Below are 12448 nucleotides of genomic sequence, written 5' to 3'. Positions count from 1 at the left end.
AAATTATTATGTTTCTTTTTGCGGTTAAATGTTTACTAGAAAATTCACACTTAAAAAGCAGAAGAACAAGGATCTATAAAAAAAGCTTGTTTCAGGAATCCTTCTTTCGGCCAGGAGAGCGAAAGTTGAGAAATAGGGAATATTGTACCGCGACTATTCATGTCCAACTTACCAAGATTTAAGCGAAGAGTTCCTTTTCGAGAAGCACTGTGAAAATCTATTTTGAAGTCTTGCATTGTTACAGAGTTTATTTCAGGAAAAAAAGGGGGAATATCCGGAAGAGTGTTCCGCCTGTAAGCTTTCGCAAATTTTGGCATCGAGTCATGGAGCTTCTTCCTCGTGGGTGTAAAAGAGATCCTATTTATTTTGTGTCCCGTAATTACCAGGAAACACTTGTGCTTCCGAATGCTGAGTTAAATTAGGTGGAAATGTTTAGGTTGAACATTCGGTGGTAAAACTCTGTCATGTCCATGCCGGATACAGATTAAGAAAACTTAATATTCTGCAGTTTTTTTTTTTTAAATTCTACATTTTTCACATTTACGACCACAAGTGATATTTGAAAAAGAACGTTCCCCTGTACCATTTTCCACCTTGGATGACAGTGCGAATAAATGGGTATTGGAAAGAACACAAACCAATTCGGTATCGTTTTCATGAGTTCTGCATCTACGAGAACATTTCACCTTATACCGCAACTGAAAACCCTGCGCATTGGTTATTTTTCTCGGATATGATTGACGGCATTGAACACCAATATAAAACGAGGGAGGAGAACTAATGTGGAACACATGCACAACGTGAAATCAAGCACAAGCCGAAACCGCTGATCCTGGACATCATCTCAAGACAGCATTACGGTCTAAGTGTAACGCTCGTTGCCGAATGGGTGCGCATACTCGATTCGTTCTTATCAGTTCCTCGAGGAATTGAAGAGTTGCATTCATGCAAATGCGCTTCCACGGCATGCATTTCAATAATACATCAACTTCATCATCATCATTATCAGCCTGATTATACCCACTGCAGGGCGAAGGCCTCTCCCATATTTCTCCACTTAACCCGGTTCTGTGCTAGCTGCATCCACTTGAGCCCTGCGAACTTCTTAATCTCATCCGCCCACCTAACTTTCTGCCGCCCCTTGCTACGCTTTCCTTCCCTTGGAATCCAGTTTGTTACCCTCAGCGACCATCGGTTATCCTCTCTTCGCACTACATGTCCTGCCCATGTCCATTTCTTCTTCTTTATTTCCATCTACATATACATATATACATATACATCAACTTACCTATGCCTTATAAGAGACTATGCAAGCGAAGACAACCCTAAAAACAAATTCAGCATGCTTTTGCCGGAAAAATGTTTTTTTTTTTTGTTCATGCGAAGTGTATTTGGGCGGCTAAATACATCTAGTAGAATGCGTCACGCTGACTGCCGAGGAGGCAATGACGTCACTAATTACACATGCCTTGGTTGGCCACGCTGACAAACTAAGATGACATGAGAAGGCATCAGTATCGGAATCGGACGTAATGTCAATCCGGTCTTTTGCGATTTCATATTAATTCACTGTTGGTCGACCACTGAATTTTTGCGTAAAGTGCCACAGCGGCAACACATTTTCTATTCCCAGACCCAGATGCACTAATCACCCCGAATATGTACTGCCTATCACATTACTGAAGTGCGGAAGTCAGCACCTTAGTAATAGTAAATTTTAAGCGCCATTTTCAATTTTAAACTGCCGAATTCAGATACTTCCAGCAAGGACAGAAGAGTATCAGGAAGCCCGGATATGAGCACTTAAGCTCAGCCGCTGGCAAAAAGAAAGGAGATAAAAAGCGCCATTAAGGGCAATTTTCTGTGGTCTTAATACACGCGTACCGATTGTTTGCTCCAGTGACCGGTTAGAAGCAGCTCGGAATGTAGGCTGGTCCTCGTTACCGTCTCTACTATTTACATAAAGTGAACTCTAGGTCAAGCCGTCTAGGCAAGAAACAGTGGTGGATATACGAAGACGCTATATATCTGAATAAATGAAAATCATCGTGAAACGACAGAAACAAACACCATCAATCTCCATGACAAGTGAAATTCATTCTTGTGCATTTATTGCGACCTTTCTGATGTTGCAAGTTGATGAGTCTCTTCAGAGAATTTTTTGGAGATGATGAAGGAAGCCACACAATGTTTGCTTCCGCGGAGAAAGCTTGGTGACTGGCTTCCGGGCATCTTTCGCCGCTTCTTGACGGCTAGCCCTTGATAGCACCACCGCCATATTTCAGACCACCCCCTAGTCCTCCTCCGTAGCCGATGCCGCCGCCGTAGCCTCCACCAAGTCCTCCGCCATATCCGCCTCCAGCGCCGTAGCCTCCGATTCCGCTGTGGGCCACGATGCCGCCTCCTCGTTGCACCTGGTTCACATGGTGAATCGTCCTGACGACGAATACGGGTCCAGCCACTGCCTTGGAGAAGCCAGGGCCACCGCGTAGTAGCGTTACACTACTTCCAACCCCAACTCCACCGCCATAACTGATTCCACCTCCATAGCCGCCTCCGTAGCCGCCTCCGTAGCCGCCACCATAGCCGCCACCGTAGCCACCTCCGTAGCCACCCAGTACGCCGGCCACAGCACAAGCAGCTGCGGCAGATCCAATGAGAAGAATAGCCTGTGTGGAAGAAACCGAAATGCACTTACTAGCAATTCTTTAAAAAGCACTCTTGGTCGACGTGAAATGCCCCCACATAGCACTTTCTGAATAAAATTATACAGATCACAAGAGAAAGGTCTAAGGAAGGTTGCCTTGCATGCGAAATGTGCGTCGGTATTCGAGATTTGCAGTTATACACGAAAACTCTGTTAAAATTGAAAACTATTACAATCATTTTGCTGTTACGGTAACATTTTGTACACTCTAAAATGCTCCTCCAGAGAAATGTTCAATTCATCTTGGAAGAAGAAGCCTAGATAACCTCACAACTGTACTTAATAACCTTTTGATTATTTCAGTCTGGTTTAACTTACCGACAGCGACAGCACGATAAAACCAATTTTCCTTATTTGAAGGGAAGGAAGCCATTTGTGAGAGCGCATTATTCTTGGAGCTACGATCCGTGTAACAAACAACATAAAATGCTTTCACTTGAGCTGACCATGTCTAGGGAAGCGACATTTCAAAGCAGGTCTTCCTTCCTGCACAGCTTCAAGCCTTTCATTGCCTCTGTATTCCATAAACCTGCACTCTGCCGATAAAAGAAATTTGTTCAACCATTGCCTTTTTGCGTGAGAAATGTACTGCTGTGCTATAAATTTTGCTGATTTTAAAATGCGTTGCCATAATTTGGTACATGTAAAAAATAGGACTTTTAAAATTTGTAATCATGGGTGCTTGAGAAGCAGTCATTTCTAATGTGGGATGCTCTATTTGAATTGGGTTTCACTATTACATCATATAAATCCCTATAAATTTATTTACTAGATATATTCTATTTACTAGCTATTTACTAGCCTTGTGCCCTAAACCTACAACTCGATGAGGCAAACATCGCCTAATGAAAGATATTACGAAGGTAGTTTTGTATTCCGACGTGTAATGGATAGACTGACGATGCATAACGTTAAGACTAAACTAGTTTCTAGTTTTTGCAAGCCTTCTCCCATTGACTGTTTGATCATTCTGCCGATTTGAAACCTTTCACGAAGTCGGTTCCGATCGCGAAATCGATAGAATATTCAAAAGCACAAGTTGTCCACGTGTAACTGCCTGAAACGCCTCAACCAGTTTTTTGGAACTACCGAGAGGTTGTTGTATTTTCACTTTGAGTAAATATCCACGACCCTTGAGAAACAGAGATACCCTACGTTAGAGCTTTCAGTGCGCAATTTCTCCCTTCGTTCTATTGATTTTGACAGTGATATAGAATAGGCTCTTCACTTTTCTGATACCAAGCCCGCACTGGTCCAACCACAGTGGTTACTGCAGTGCCTTGGCGTGGCTCGCAGGCTCTTTATATACCCCTCCCTCGCTAAGCCCTTTCGCTCTTAACTACATCGGTATGACATAACAACACGCCTAGGAGGTAGTTGGCCGCTTCGCGATCTCATTCCTCGGCGAATCTTCGAAAGGACTTTCTCACTCACGCTTACACGGATTTAGCGAGGGTACGCAGTCTTGCTTGAGTATCACGGAAAACATAGCTTCTTTCTAAACCTTCTTTCTCATAACCTCACGGAATGCGAAAGGTTTATACTGTTTACCCGAGTGGTTAATTTTATCCGTCGGTTCTGAACTTTGATCGTCGGTACTGCGCGGGTCAACGCGCAGTAGTGCCTTTTAATCTGATGCGGGATGTGCGCAAGTGAAGTGAAAACATCATATCCTGCTTCCGATGAGTACATTTCTTTGGCAAACAGTATTCGTAGAAAAATCAATAATAAGACAGATCTTTGCTATCTAATCGTAGCTCAAAAGTTCACTGTATAGACGATGCTACCTATTCAGCAGGCATTTTGCGTTCAGACTGGGATCGTAGAAAAAAAAATTAAACGTTGATTAAAATATCTGCGTGTTTTTTTTTTTGTTTTTTTTATGGGTTGATGTACAGATTGTGACGGAGATTTTTATTGTTACCAGTTGAGAAAGCTCACAAAGTTCCCAATAATAAAACAATAGCGGAGAATACTGGTCAAAATTTCGGTATTTTTAAATAATGGCGGCGCCTGCGGTTATTAAATCAAAATGCGTCTAAGTTGCAAGCTTTTTGATTGTTCATTAATGCACAATCACCTGGCAAAAGAAGTCAGTTGCAGAAAAGCAGCAGCAAAAATTATTAGGCGTAACAACTGTAGTAATAGTTAAAATGCAAAAGAGGAAAAATAGCTATTTTTCAGAAGATAATGACTGCATGTGAGATAGCTTTTATTGGCCGCGTCCGGACGGCTCCACAATCCAAAAGAAGCCGAAAGGTGCATACTACCGTTAGCCCCTTACTCAAGCGAAGATTCCCAACATGCTTCCCCCCGGCGGAGGTGATATCTTTGCATTTGATTATGCAAGCTAGCCGAGCCTCCATTTTTTTTTTTCGGTGGTACCCTTCAGTTTCAGTGAAAAATAAAAGAAAATACACTATCCAACACTAAGTTTTCTCCTACTGAACGCATTAAATCCACAACTTTTAAATAATAAAAGAGCAAAGAAGCTAGTATCATAAATAAACATTTTGATGCAACAAACTGACCAATTGTAAAGTAGTGTAGGAGGAATGGAAGACCTTCTCGCACACTTGCATCCCCAAGATTCGGAACGTACCTGTGAAACATTCAACGGGCGACCAGGGTTTGTAAACCTCCCTGATGGGCTGGGCGTTAAACAAACAGCAAAGAAAAATGGAATGTCGACACGTCGCCTTCCCTATCACTGCGCATTTAGCTTTGATCTTTGCTCGCTTAAAGTAATTAACTGAATGAGATGATCTTTTATCGACAGCCGAAAACCCAACTACATCAGTTGCTTGAGTTGTCCGGAAATATTTGTATTAAGCCCAGCCTGACTTTCAGGACGCTCAATAACTACTACGCGGCAGCAGCGGCGAATGTGTTACCCTCTATTTAAAGCACCGACTTTCACGGTTTATAAAAAATTGGCAGTGTATTTTCTAATTGAAGTGAGTAAATCTTTGGGGTTTAAATTTCATGTTATTTTTACGACTCGGGCTAAAGAGTTATTTCAGAAATGAACGATGTTCTAGTCCACAGGTCGCGCTAATGAGGTTTTTATGTCAAACGTCACCTACCAGCTGTGCATTGTAAAAAATCAGATTACAGCAGAATATAGTTAAGGCAGCATCCACAAATACAGGCAAGCGCCGTTGCCTTTAATGTGGCGTTTATTATAGTTCAGTGAAGTCTTGCACGGTTTCCTTGTTTCCATGCAGGCCTGTTTTGATATGGGAAGCGAGCGTGCGGCTTAGTCCGACCTTTTGCTATCCTTCGGAGAAAGTTAAGGCTCCCTCGAACGTCAGAATACTACATCCTGGAAGCAGTACAGTGAAAGAAAAGTTCTAGATTGGTAAAAATAAATGTCCAGCCGACAGACAGGCAAGGAAACAACGAACACTTTGCTGCGATTGTCTTATTTCCTCTAAACAAGTAACAGTGAGAACTTTCTGCGCATTTGAAATGCGCGTAAAAATTTAAAGTCGGAAATGTCCTGAAACATTTTCAAACTCCCCGCAAGCGCATGAAACTCACTTTGAACACCCAACACCCACAAGTAGCCAATTAGCAGACTAGTCTAGCCAGTAATCAGGAGACCCCGAAGGTTTGCAGATGCAAACTGAACAAATATTTTGATAAAAGAAGCTTCGAGCGATTCATGAGCGATTGTGTTCTTGTTGGTGTTTATAACTGGTATTTGGGTCAGATTTGGCCTAAAATTCTGATTAAAATCTGAAAATTGGCAATTGGCAGGTAAACATAAATACAGATTCTTTCCTATAGGCAGATGTGCTCCATCGGAGCTTTTCTTTAATTTAGAAAGCGCCAATATCCGAGCAATTTATTTTACCTAACTAAAGGAAACAGTATTCGCGCTTTGTTCATGAGGCTCAATTTTTTTTCTAAAGTTAGTCATGAGTGCCACATTAACCTTCCATAACACCGCACAGTTGATAGCTACCTGAAAGTATAGTATTTGATGGTTAGCCTGGGGTCATTAGAAGTGGACTGTTTTGATTTTGGGCTTTGGTGTCCATAGTGTTCCCGGTATTAGAGGCCTTGTTTTGACATTTTCTGCGCTTTTAAGCAGCTAGTGTAGAAAACCGATGGAAATAATTATTTCACATAGCTCACTAGCAAGTCCCCTTTCAAGTCTTCAATGATGTGGGATTCAGAGTGGAAAAAGAGACGATTCATCTCTTCGACATAGAGGGAAAGGAAATCTTTCTAAAGTGGAATCCAAGCCTACGCTCATCCATTACGGACAACGTCCGTGTGACCCTTTCAACTTTCAAAAACTCGCTTTTGAATGGTTCGTTGTTCTCTAAAAAAGATTGCCTGAGGAAACAAAGTACAGTCACTAGTACAATCCGCAGCTGTACACTGAGTAGAACACAATGGATGGGTGTCTTCTTTAGTGCCGGTTTCTCAAACTGGAGCAACAGCTACAAAATACCGTTATCAAAATGGGATACAAATCCGTTTTTTAGAACTGACTATTTGTGGTTAACCCTAAATCAGGACATATTTGCAATTTTCAATGTTTAATGCGTGTAAACTATTCTTTCTGCAAGATCTTCCCAGGCATATATTTACAGCGACAAATACCCTTACATTCACAATTAATTGAAACGAAAAAGAAACACATACCAGCTTTGCTAAAAAAACGCGGCTTGAGTACGGGTTAATATGTGCTGTGCCCATATTTCGAGAACTGATGCATGTTTGGATGAGGCTTTGATGTTAAGTCCTGGTACAGTGATCATGTTCCGATACCAAAAAGCACCTTGACAAGACTGATCTTAGAAGGCTGAATTTTTGGTCGAGAGGGTTAACGCCCGAAATAACACAGACTATCAGTGACGTCATATGGAAGACTCCGCTAAAATTCGACCACCTGGAATTTTTTAGCGTGACTTACGACGCACAGCATACTGGTGCCTTTCTCTTCGCGTCCATCTTAAAGCGGCCCCTGCACCCAGGATTGGATCCCGCATCCTTGCATTCAGTAGAAGTACGTTCTTGTGTCTGAGCAACCGCTTCGGGGAGTAAGGCTAAAGGTTTGCTGACTGGTAAGGAATGAAGGACACGGCAGCAAACCAAATAACAATTTCAAAGTTTATTCAGCTATAATACAGGCAGGGGTATGCGGCGTAGGCGCCACAAAGTTTCACCCCCTTGTTTTAATACAGGAAAGTTTACAAATAATTGTTTGCCTGAGTGTTTTACATTTAAATCGCTCGCAGCCTTTTGTAACCTCTCAAAGGCGTGAAAGGCCGATTTCTGCTAAGCCGAGCACGTGTTCCGTATGGATGTTCTTACAGGCCATCAACATTTAGTGCTGCGTTTGTGGCACTTTGACCGGCACCGCGAATGCTAAGTACATTGGCGGCTGCTGTTGTGAAACCAAGCTAACCAATAAAATTATGATGTTTTTTTTTTTTTGCGGTTAAATGTTTACTAGAGAATTCACACTTCAAAAGCAGAAGAACAAGGATCTATAAAAAAAGCTTGTTCCAGGAATCTTTCTTTCGGCCAGGAGAGCGAAAGTTGAGAAATGGGGAATATTGTACCGCGACTATTCATGTCCAACTTACCAATATTTAAGCGAAGAGTTCCTTTTCGAGAAGCACTGTGAAAATCTATTTTGAAGTCTTGCGTTGTTACAGAGTTTATTTCAAGAAAAAAAGGGGGAATATCCGGAAGAGTGTTCCGCCTGTAAGCTTTCGCAAATTTTGGCATCGAGTCATGGAGCTTCTTCCTCGTGGGTGTGAAAGAGATCCTATTTATTTTGTGTGCCGTAATTACCAGGAAACATTTGTGCTTCTGAATGCTCAGTTAAATTAGGTGGAAATGTTTAGGTGGAACATTCGGTGGTAAAACTCTGTCATGTCCATGCCGGAGACAGATTAGGAAAACTTAATATTCTGCAGTTTGTTTTAAATTCTACATTTTTCATATTTACGACCACAAGTGATATTTGAAAAAGAACGTTCCCCTGTACCATTTGCCACCTTGCATGACAGTGCGAATAAATGGGTATTGGAAAGAACACAAACCGATTCGGTATCGTTTTCATGAGTTCTGCATCTACGAGAACATTTCACCTTATACCGGAACTGAAAACCCTGCGTATTGGTTATTTTTCTTCCAACCACGAATATGATTGACGGCGCTCAACAGCAATGTAAAACGAGGTATGAGAACTAATGTGGAACACATTAACCACGTGAAATCAAGTACAAGCCAAACATCATCTCAAAACAGCTTTACGGTCTAAGTGTAACGCTCGGTGCCGAATGGGTGCGCATACTCGATTGATTCTCCTCAGTTGAGGAATTGAAGAGTCGCATTCATGCAGATGCGCTTTCACGACATGCATTTCAATAATACATCCACTTCCCTATCCCTTATAACAGGCTATGCATGCGAAGACAACCCTAAAAACAAATTCAGCATGCTTTTGCCGCAAAAATGTTTTTATGGTTCATGCGAAGTGTATTTGGGCGGCTAAATACATCTAGTAGAATGCGTCACGCTGACTGGCGAGGAGGCAATGACGTCACTAATTCCTTGGTTGGCCACGCTGACAAACAAACTAAGATGACATGAGAATGCATCACAAGTATCGGAATCGGACGTAATGTCAATCCGGTCTTTTGCGATTTCATATTAATTCACTGTTGGTCGACCACTGATTTTTTGCGTAAAGTGCCATAGCTGCAACACGTTTTCTATTCCCAGACCCAGATGCATTAATCACCCCGAATATGTACTGCCTATCACATTACTGAAGTGCGGAAGTCAGCACCTCAGTAATAGTAAATTTTAAGCGCCATTTTCAATTTTAAACTGCCGAATTCAGATACTTCCAGCAAGGACAGAAGAGTATCAGGAAGCACGGATATGAGCACTTAAGCTCGGCCGCTGGCAAAAAAAAAAGGAGATAAAAAGCGCCATTAAGGGCACTTTTCTGTGGTCTTAATACAATCGCGTACCTATTGTTTGCTCCAGTGACCGGCTAGAAGCAGCTCGGAATGTAGGCTGGTCCTCGTTACCGTCTCTACTATTTACATAAAGTGAACTCTAGGTCAAGCCGTCTAGGCAAGAAACGGTGGTGGATATACGACGACGCTATATATCTGAATAAATGAAAATCATCGTGAAACGACAGAAACAAACATCACCAATCTCCATGACAAGTGAAATTCATTCTTGTGCATTTATTGCGACCTTTCTGATGTTGCAAGTTGATGAGTCTCTTCAGAGAATTCTTTGGAGATGATGAAGGAAGCCGCGCAATGTTTGCCTCCGCGGAGAAAGCTTGGAGACTGGCTTCCAGGCATCTTTCGCCGCTTCTTGACGGCTAGCCCTTGATAGCACCACCGCCATATTTCAGACCACCCCCTAGTCCTCCTCCGTAGCCGATGCCGCCGCCGTAGCCTCCACCAAGTCCTCCGCCATATCCGCCTCCAGCGCCGTAGCCTCCGATTCCGCTGTGGGCCACGATGCCGCCTCCTCGTTGCACCTGGTTCACATGGTGAATCGTCCTGACGACGAATACGGGTCCAGCCACTGCCTTAGAGACGCCAGGGCCACCACGTAGTAGCGTTACACTACTTCCAACCCCAACTCCGCCGCCATAACTGATTCCGCCTCCGTAGCCGCCTCCGTAGCCGCCACCATAGCCGCCACCGTAGCCACCTCCGTAGCCACCCAGTACGCCGGCCACAGCACAAGCAGCTGCGGCAGATCCAATGAGAAGAATAGCCTGTGTGGAAGAAACCGAAATGCAGTTACTAGCAATTCATTAAAAAGCGCTCTTGGTCGAAGTGAAATGCCCCCTCAAAGACCTTTCTCAATGACCTTATACAGATCACCGGATAAAGATCTCAAGGCGGTTGCCCTGCGTGAGAAATGTTCGTCGGTATTCGCGGTTTGAAGTTATACACGTAAGCTCTGTTAAAACTGAAAACTAGTACAATCATTTTGCTGTTACGGCAAGATTTTGTACACTCTAAAATGCTGCTCCAGAGAAATGTTCAATTCTTCTTGGAAGAAGAAGCCTAGGTAATCTTACAACTGTACTTAATAACCTTTTGATTCTTTCGGTCTGGCTTAACTTACCAACAGGGACTTCACGATCAAACAAATTTTCCTTATTTGCAGGGGAGGAAGCCATTTTTGAAACCGCATTATTCTTAGAGCTACGATCCGCGTAACAAACAACATGCTTGTACTTCAGCTAATCTTGTCTAAGGAAGCGAAATTTCAAAGCAGGTCTTCTTCCTTCACAGCTTCAAGCCTTTCATTGCCTCTGAATTCCATACACCTGCACTCTGCCGATAAAAGTCATTTGTTCAACCATTGCCTTTTTGCGTGAGAAATGTACTGCTGTGCTATGAAATTTTGCTGATTTTTTTAATGTGTGTCCATAATTTGGCACATGTAAAAAATAGGGCTTCTAAAACTCGTAATCACGGGTGCTTGAGAAGCAGTAAATTCTAATGTGGGATGCTATATTTGAATTGGCTTTCACTATTACACCAAATATATCCCTATGTATTTATTTACTAGCTATTCTATTTACTAGCTATTTACTAGCTGTTTACTAGCCTAGTGCCCTAATCCTACAACGCGATGAGGCAAACATTGCCTTAATGAAGGATATTACGAAGTTAATTTTGTATTCGAACGTGTATTGGATAAACTGATGATGCATATCGTTAAAACTAAACGAGTTTCTAGTTTTTGCAACCCTTCTCCCATTCACTGTTCGATCCCTCTGCCGATATGAAACCTTTCACGAAGTCGGTTCACATCACGCAATCGATCGAAGATTTAAAAGCACAAATCGTCCACGTGGAACTGCCTGAAATGCCTCAACCAGTTTTTTGGAACTACCGAGAGGTTGTTGTATTTTCACTTTCAGTAAATATCCACGACCCTTAAGAAATAGAGATACCCTACGTTAGAGCTTTCAGTGCACAATTTCTGCCTTCATTCTATTCATTTGGCAGTGATATGGAACAGGCTCCTCACTTTTCTAATACCAAGCCCGCACTGGTCCAACCATAGTGGTTACGGCCGTAGGATCAAATATATCGTACCAGTGTCTTCATTGTGCTGGTGCTTTGCTGCGGGCGCGGAAAACTGCACTACCTTGGCGTGGCTTGCAGGCTCTTTATATACCCCTCCTTCACTCAGCTCTTTCTTTGTTAATTACATCTGTACGACAAAACTACAAGCCTAGGAGGTAATTTGCCGCTTCGCGATCTCATTCCTCGGCGAATCATCGAAACGAAAGTTGCTAGCTTTCTCCCTCACGTTTACACGGATCTGGGGAGGGTATGTAGCCTAGCGTAATAAACAGGGATAACATCGCTTCATTACAAACCTTCTCTCTGACATCCTGACGGAATGCGAATTGTTTATGCTGTTTACCCGAATGGTTGATTTTATTCTTCGGATCTGAGCGTTGATTGTCGGTACTGTGCGAGTCAACGCGCAGTATACCTGTTAGTTTGATTCGGGATGTGCGTAAGTGGAGTGAAAACGCCAAATCCTGGTTCCGTTGAGTAAATTTATTTGGTACACAGTATTTATTGAAAAATAAATAGTAAGAAGTTTGCTCTCTAATCGTAGCTCAAAAATTCACTTTATTGACGAGGCTACCTATTCAGCTTGATTTTTGCATTCAGATTGGGACCATAGGAAGAAAAGAAATAGAAA

The 12448-nt window shown here is 42.5% G+C and overlaps 2 protein-coding genes across 2 annotated transcripts; both read right to left on the bottom strand.

Annotated features, from left to right (window-relative positions):
• Positions 1 to 2252: 2252 nt before the first annotated feature.
• Positions 2253 to 5320, bottom strand: LOC146173111 (uncharacterized). Its single transcript, XM_084585126.1, has 2 exons — positions 5310 to 5320; positions 2253 to 2706 (listed from the first exon to the last, which is right to left on the bottom strand). The coding sequence occupies exons 1-2, from the start codon at positions 5318 to 5320 to the stop codon at positions 2253 to 2255; spliced, it is 465 nt and encodes a 154-aa protein (XP_084441252.1).
• A 4762-nt stretch (positions 5321 to 10082) lies between these two features.
• LOC146173110 (uncharacterized) lies at positions 10083 to 12127 on the bottom strand. The gene is made up of 2 exons (XM_084585125.1): positions 12114 to 12127; positions 10083 to 10515 (listed from the first exon to the last, which is right to left on the bottom strand). The coding sequence occupies exons 1-2, from the start codon at positions 12125 to 12127 to the stop codon at positions 10083 to 10085; spliced, it is 447 nt and encodes a 148-aa protein (XP_084441251.1).
• Positions 12128 to 12448: the final 321 nt, after the last annotated feature.

Source organism: Amblyomma maculatum, chromosome 11 (genome assembly GCF_055883805.1).
Source record: "Amblyomma maculatum isolate TAMU_Amacu chromosome 11, ASM5588380v1, whole genome shotgun sequence".
NCBI lineage: Eukaryota > Metazoa > Arthropoda > Arachnida > Ixodida > Ixodidae > Amblyomma > Amblyomma maculatum.
The sequence above is the reverse complement of the archived record's forward strand: the minus strand, read 5'-3'. Positions and strand labels throughout refer to the sequence as shown.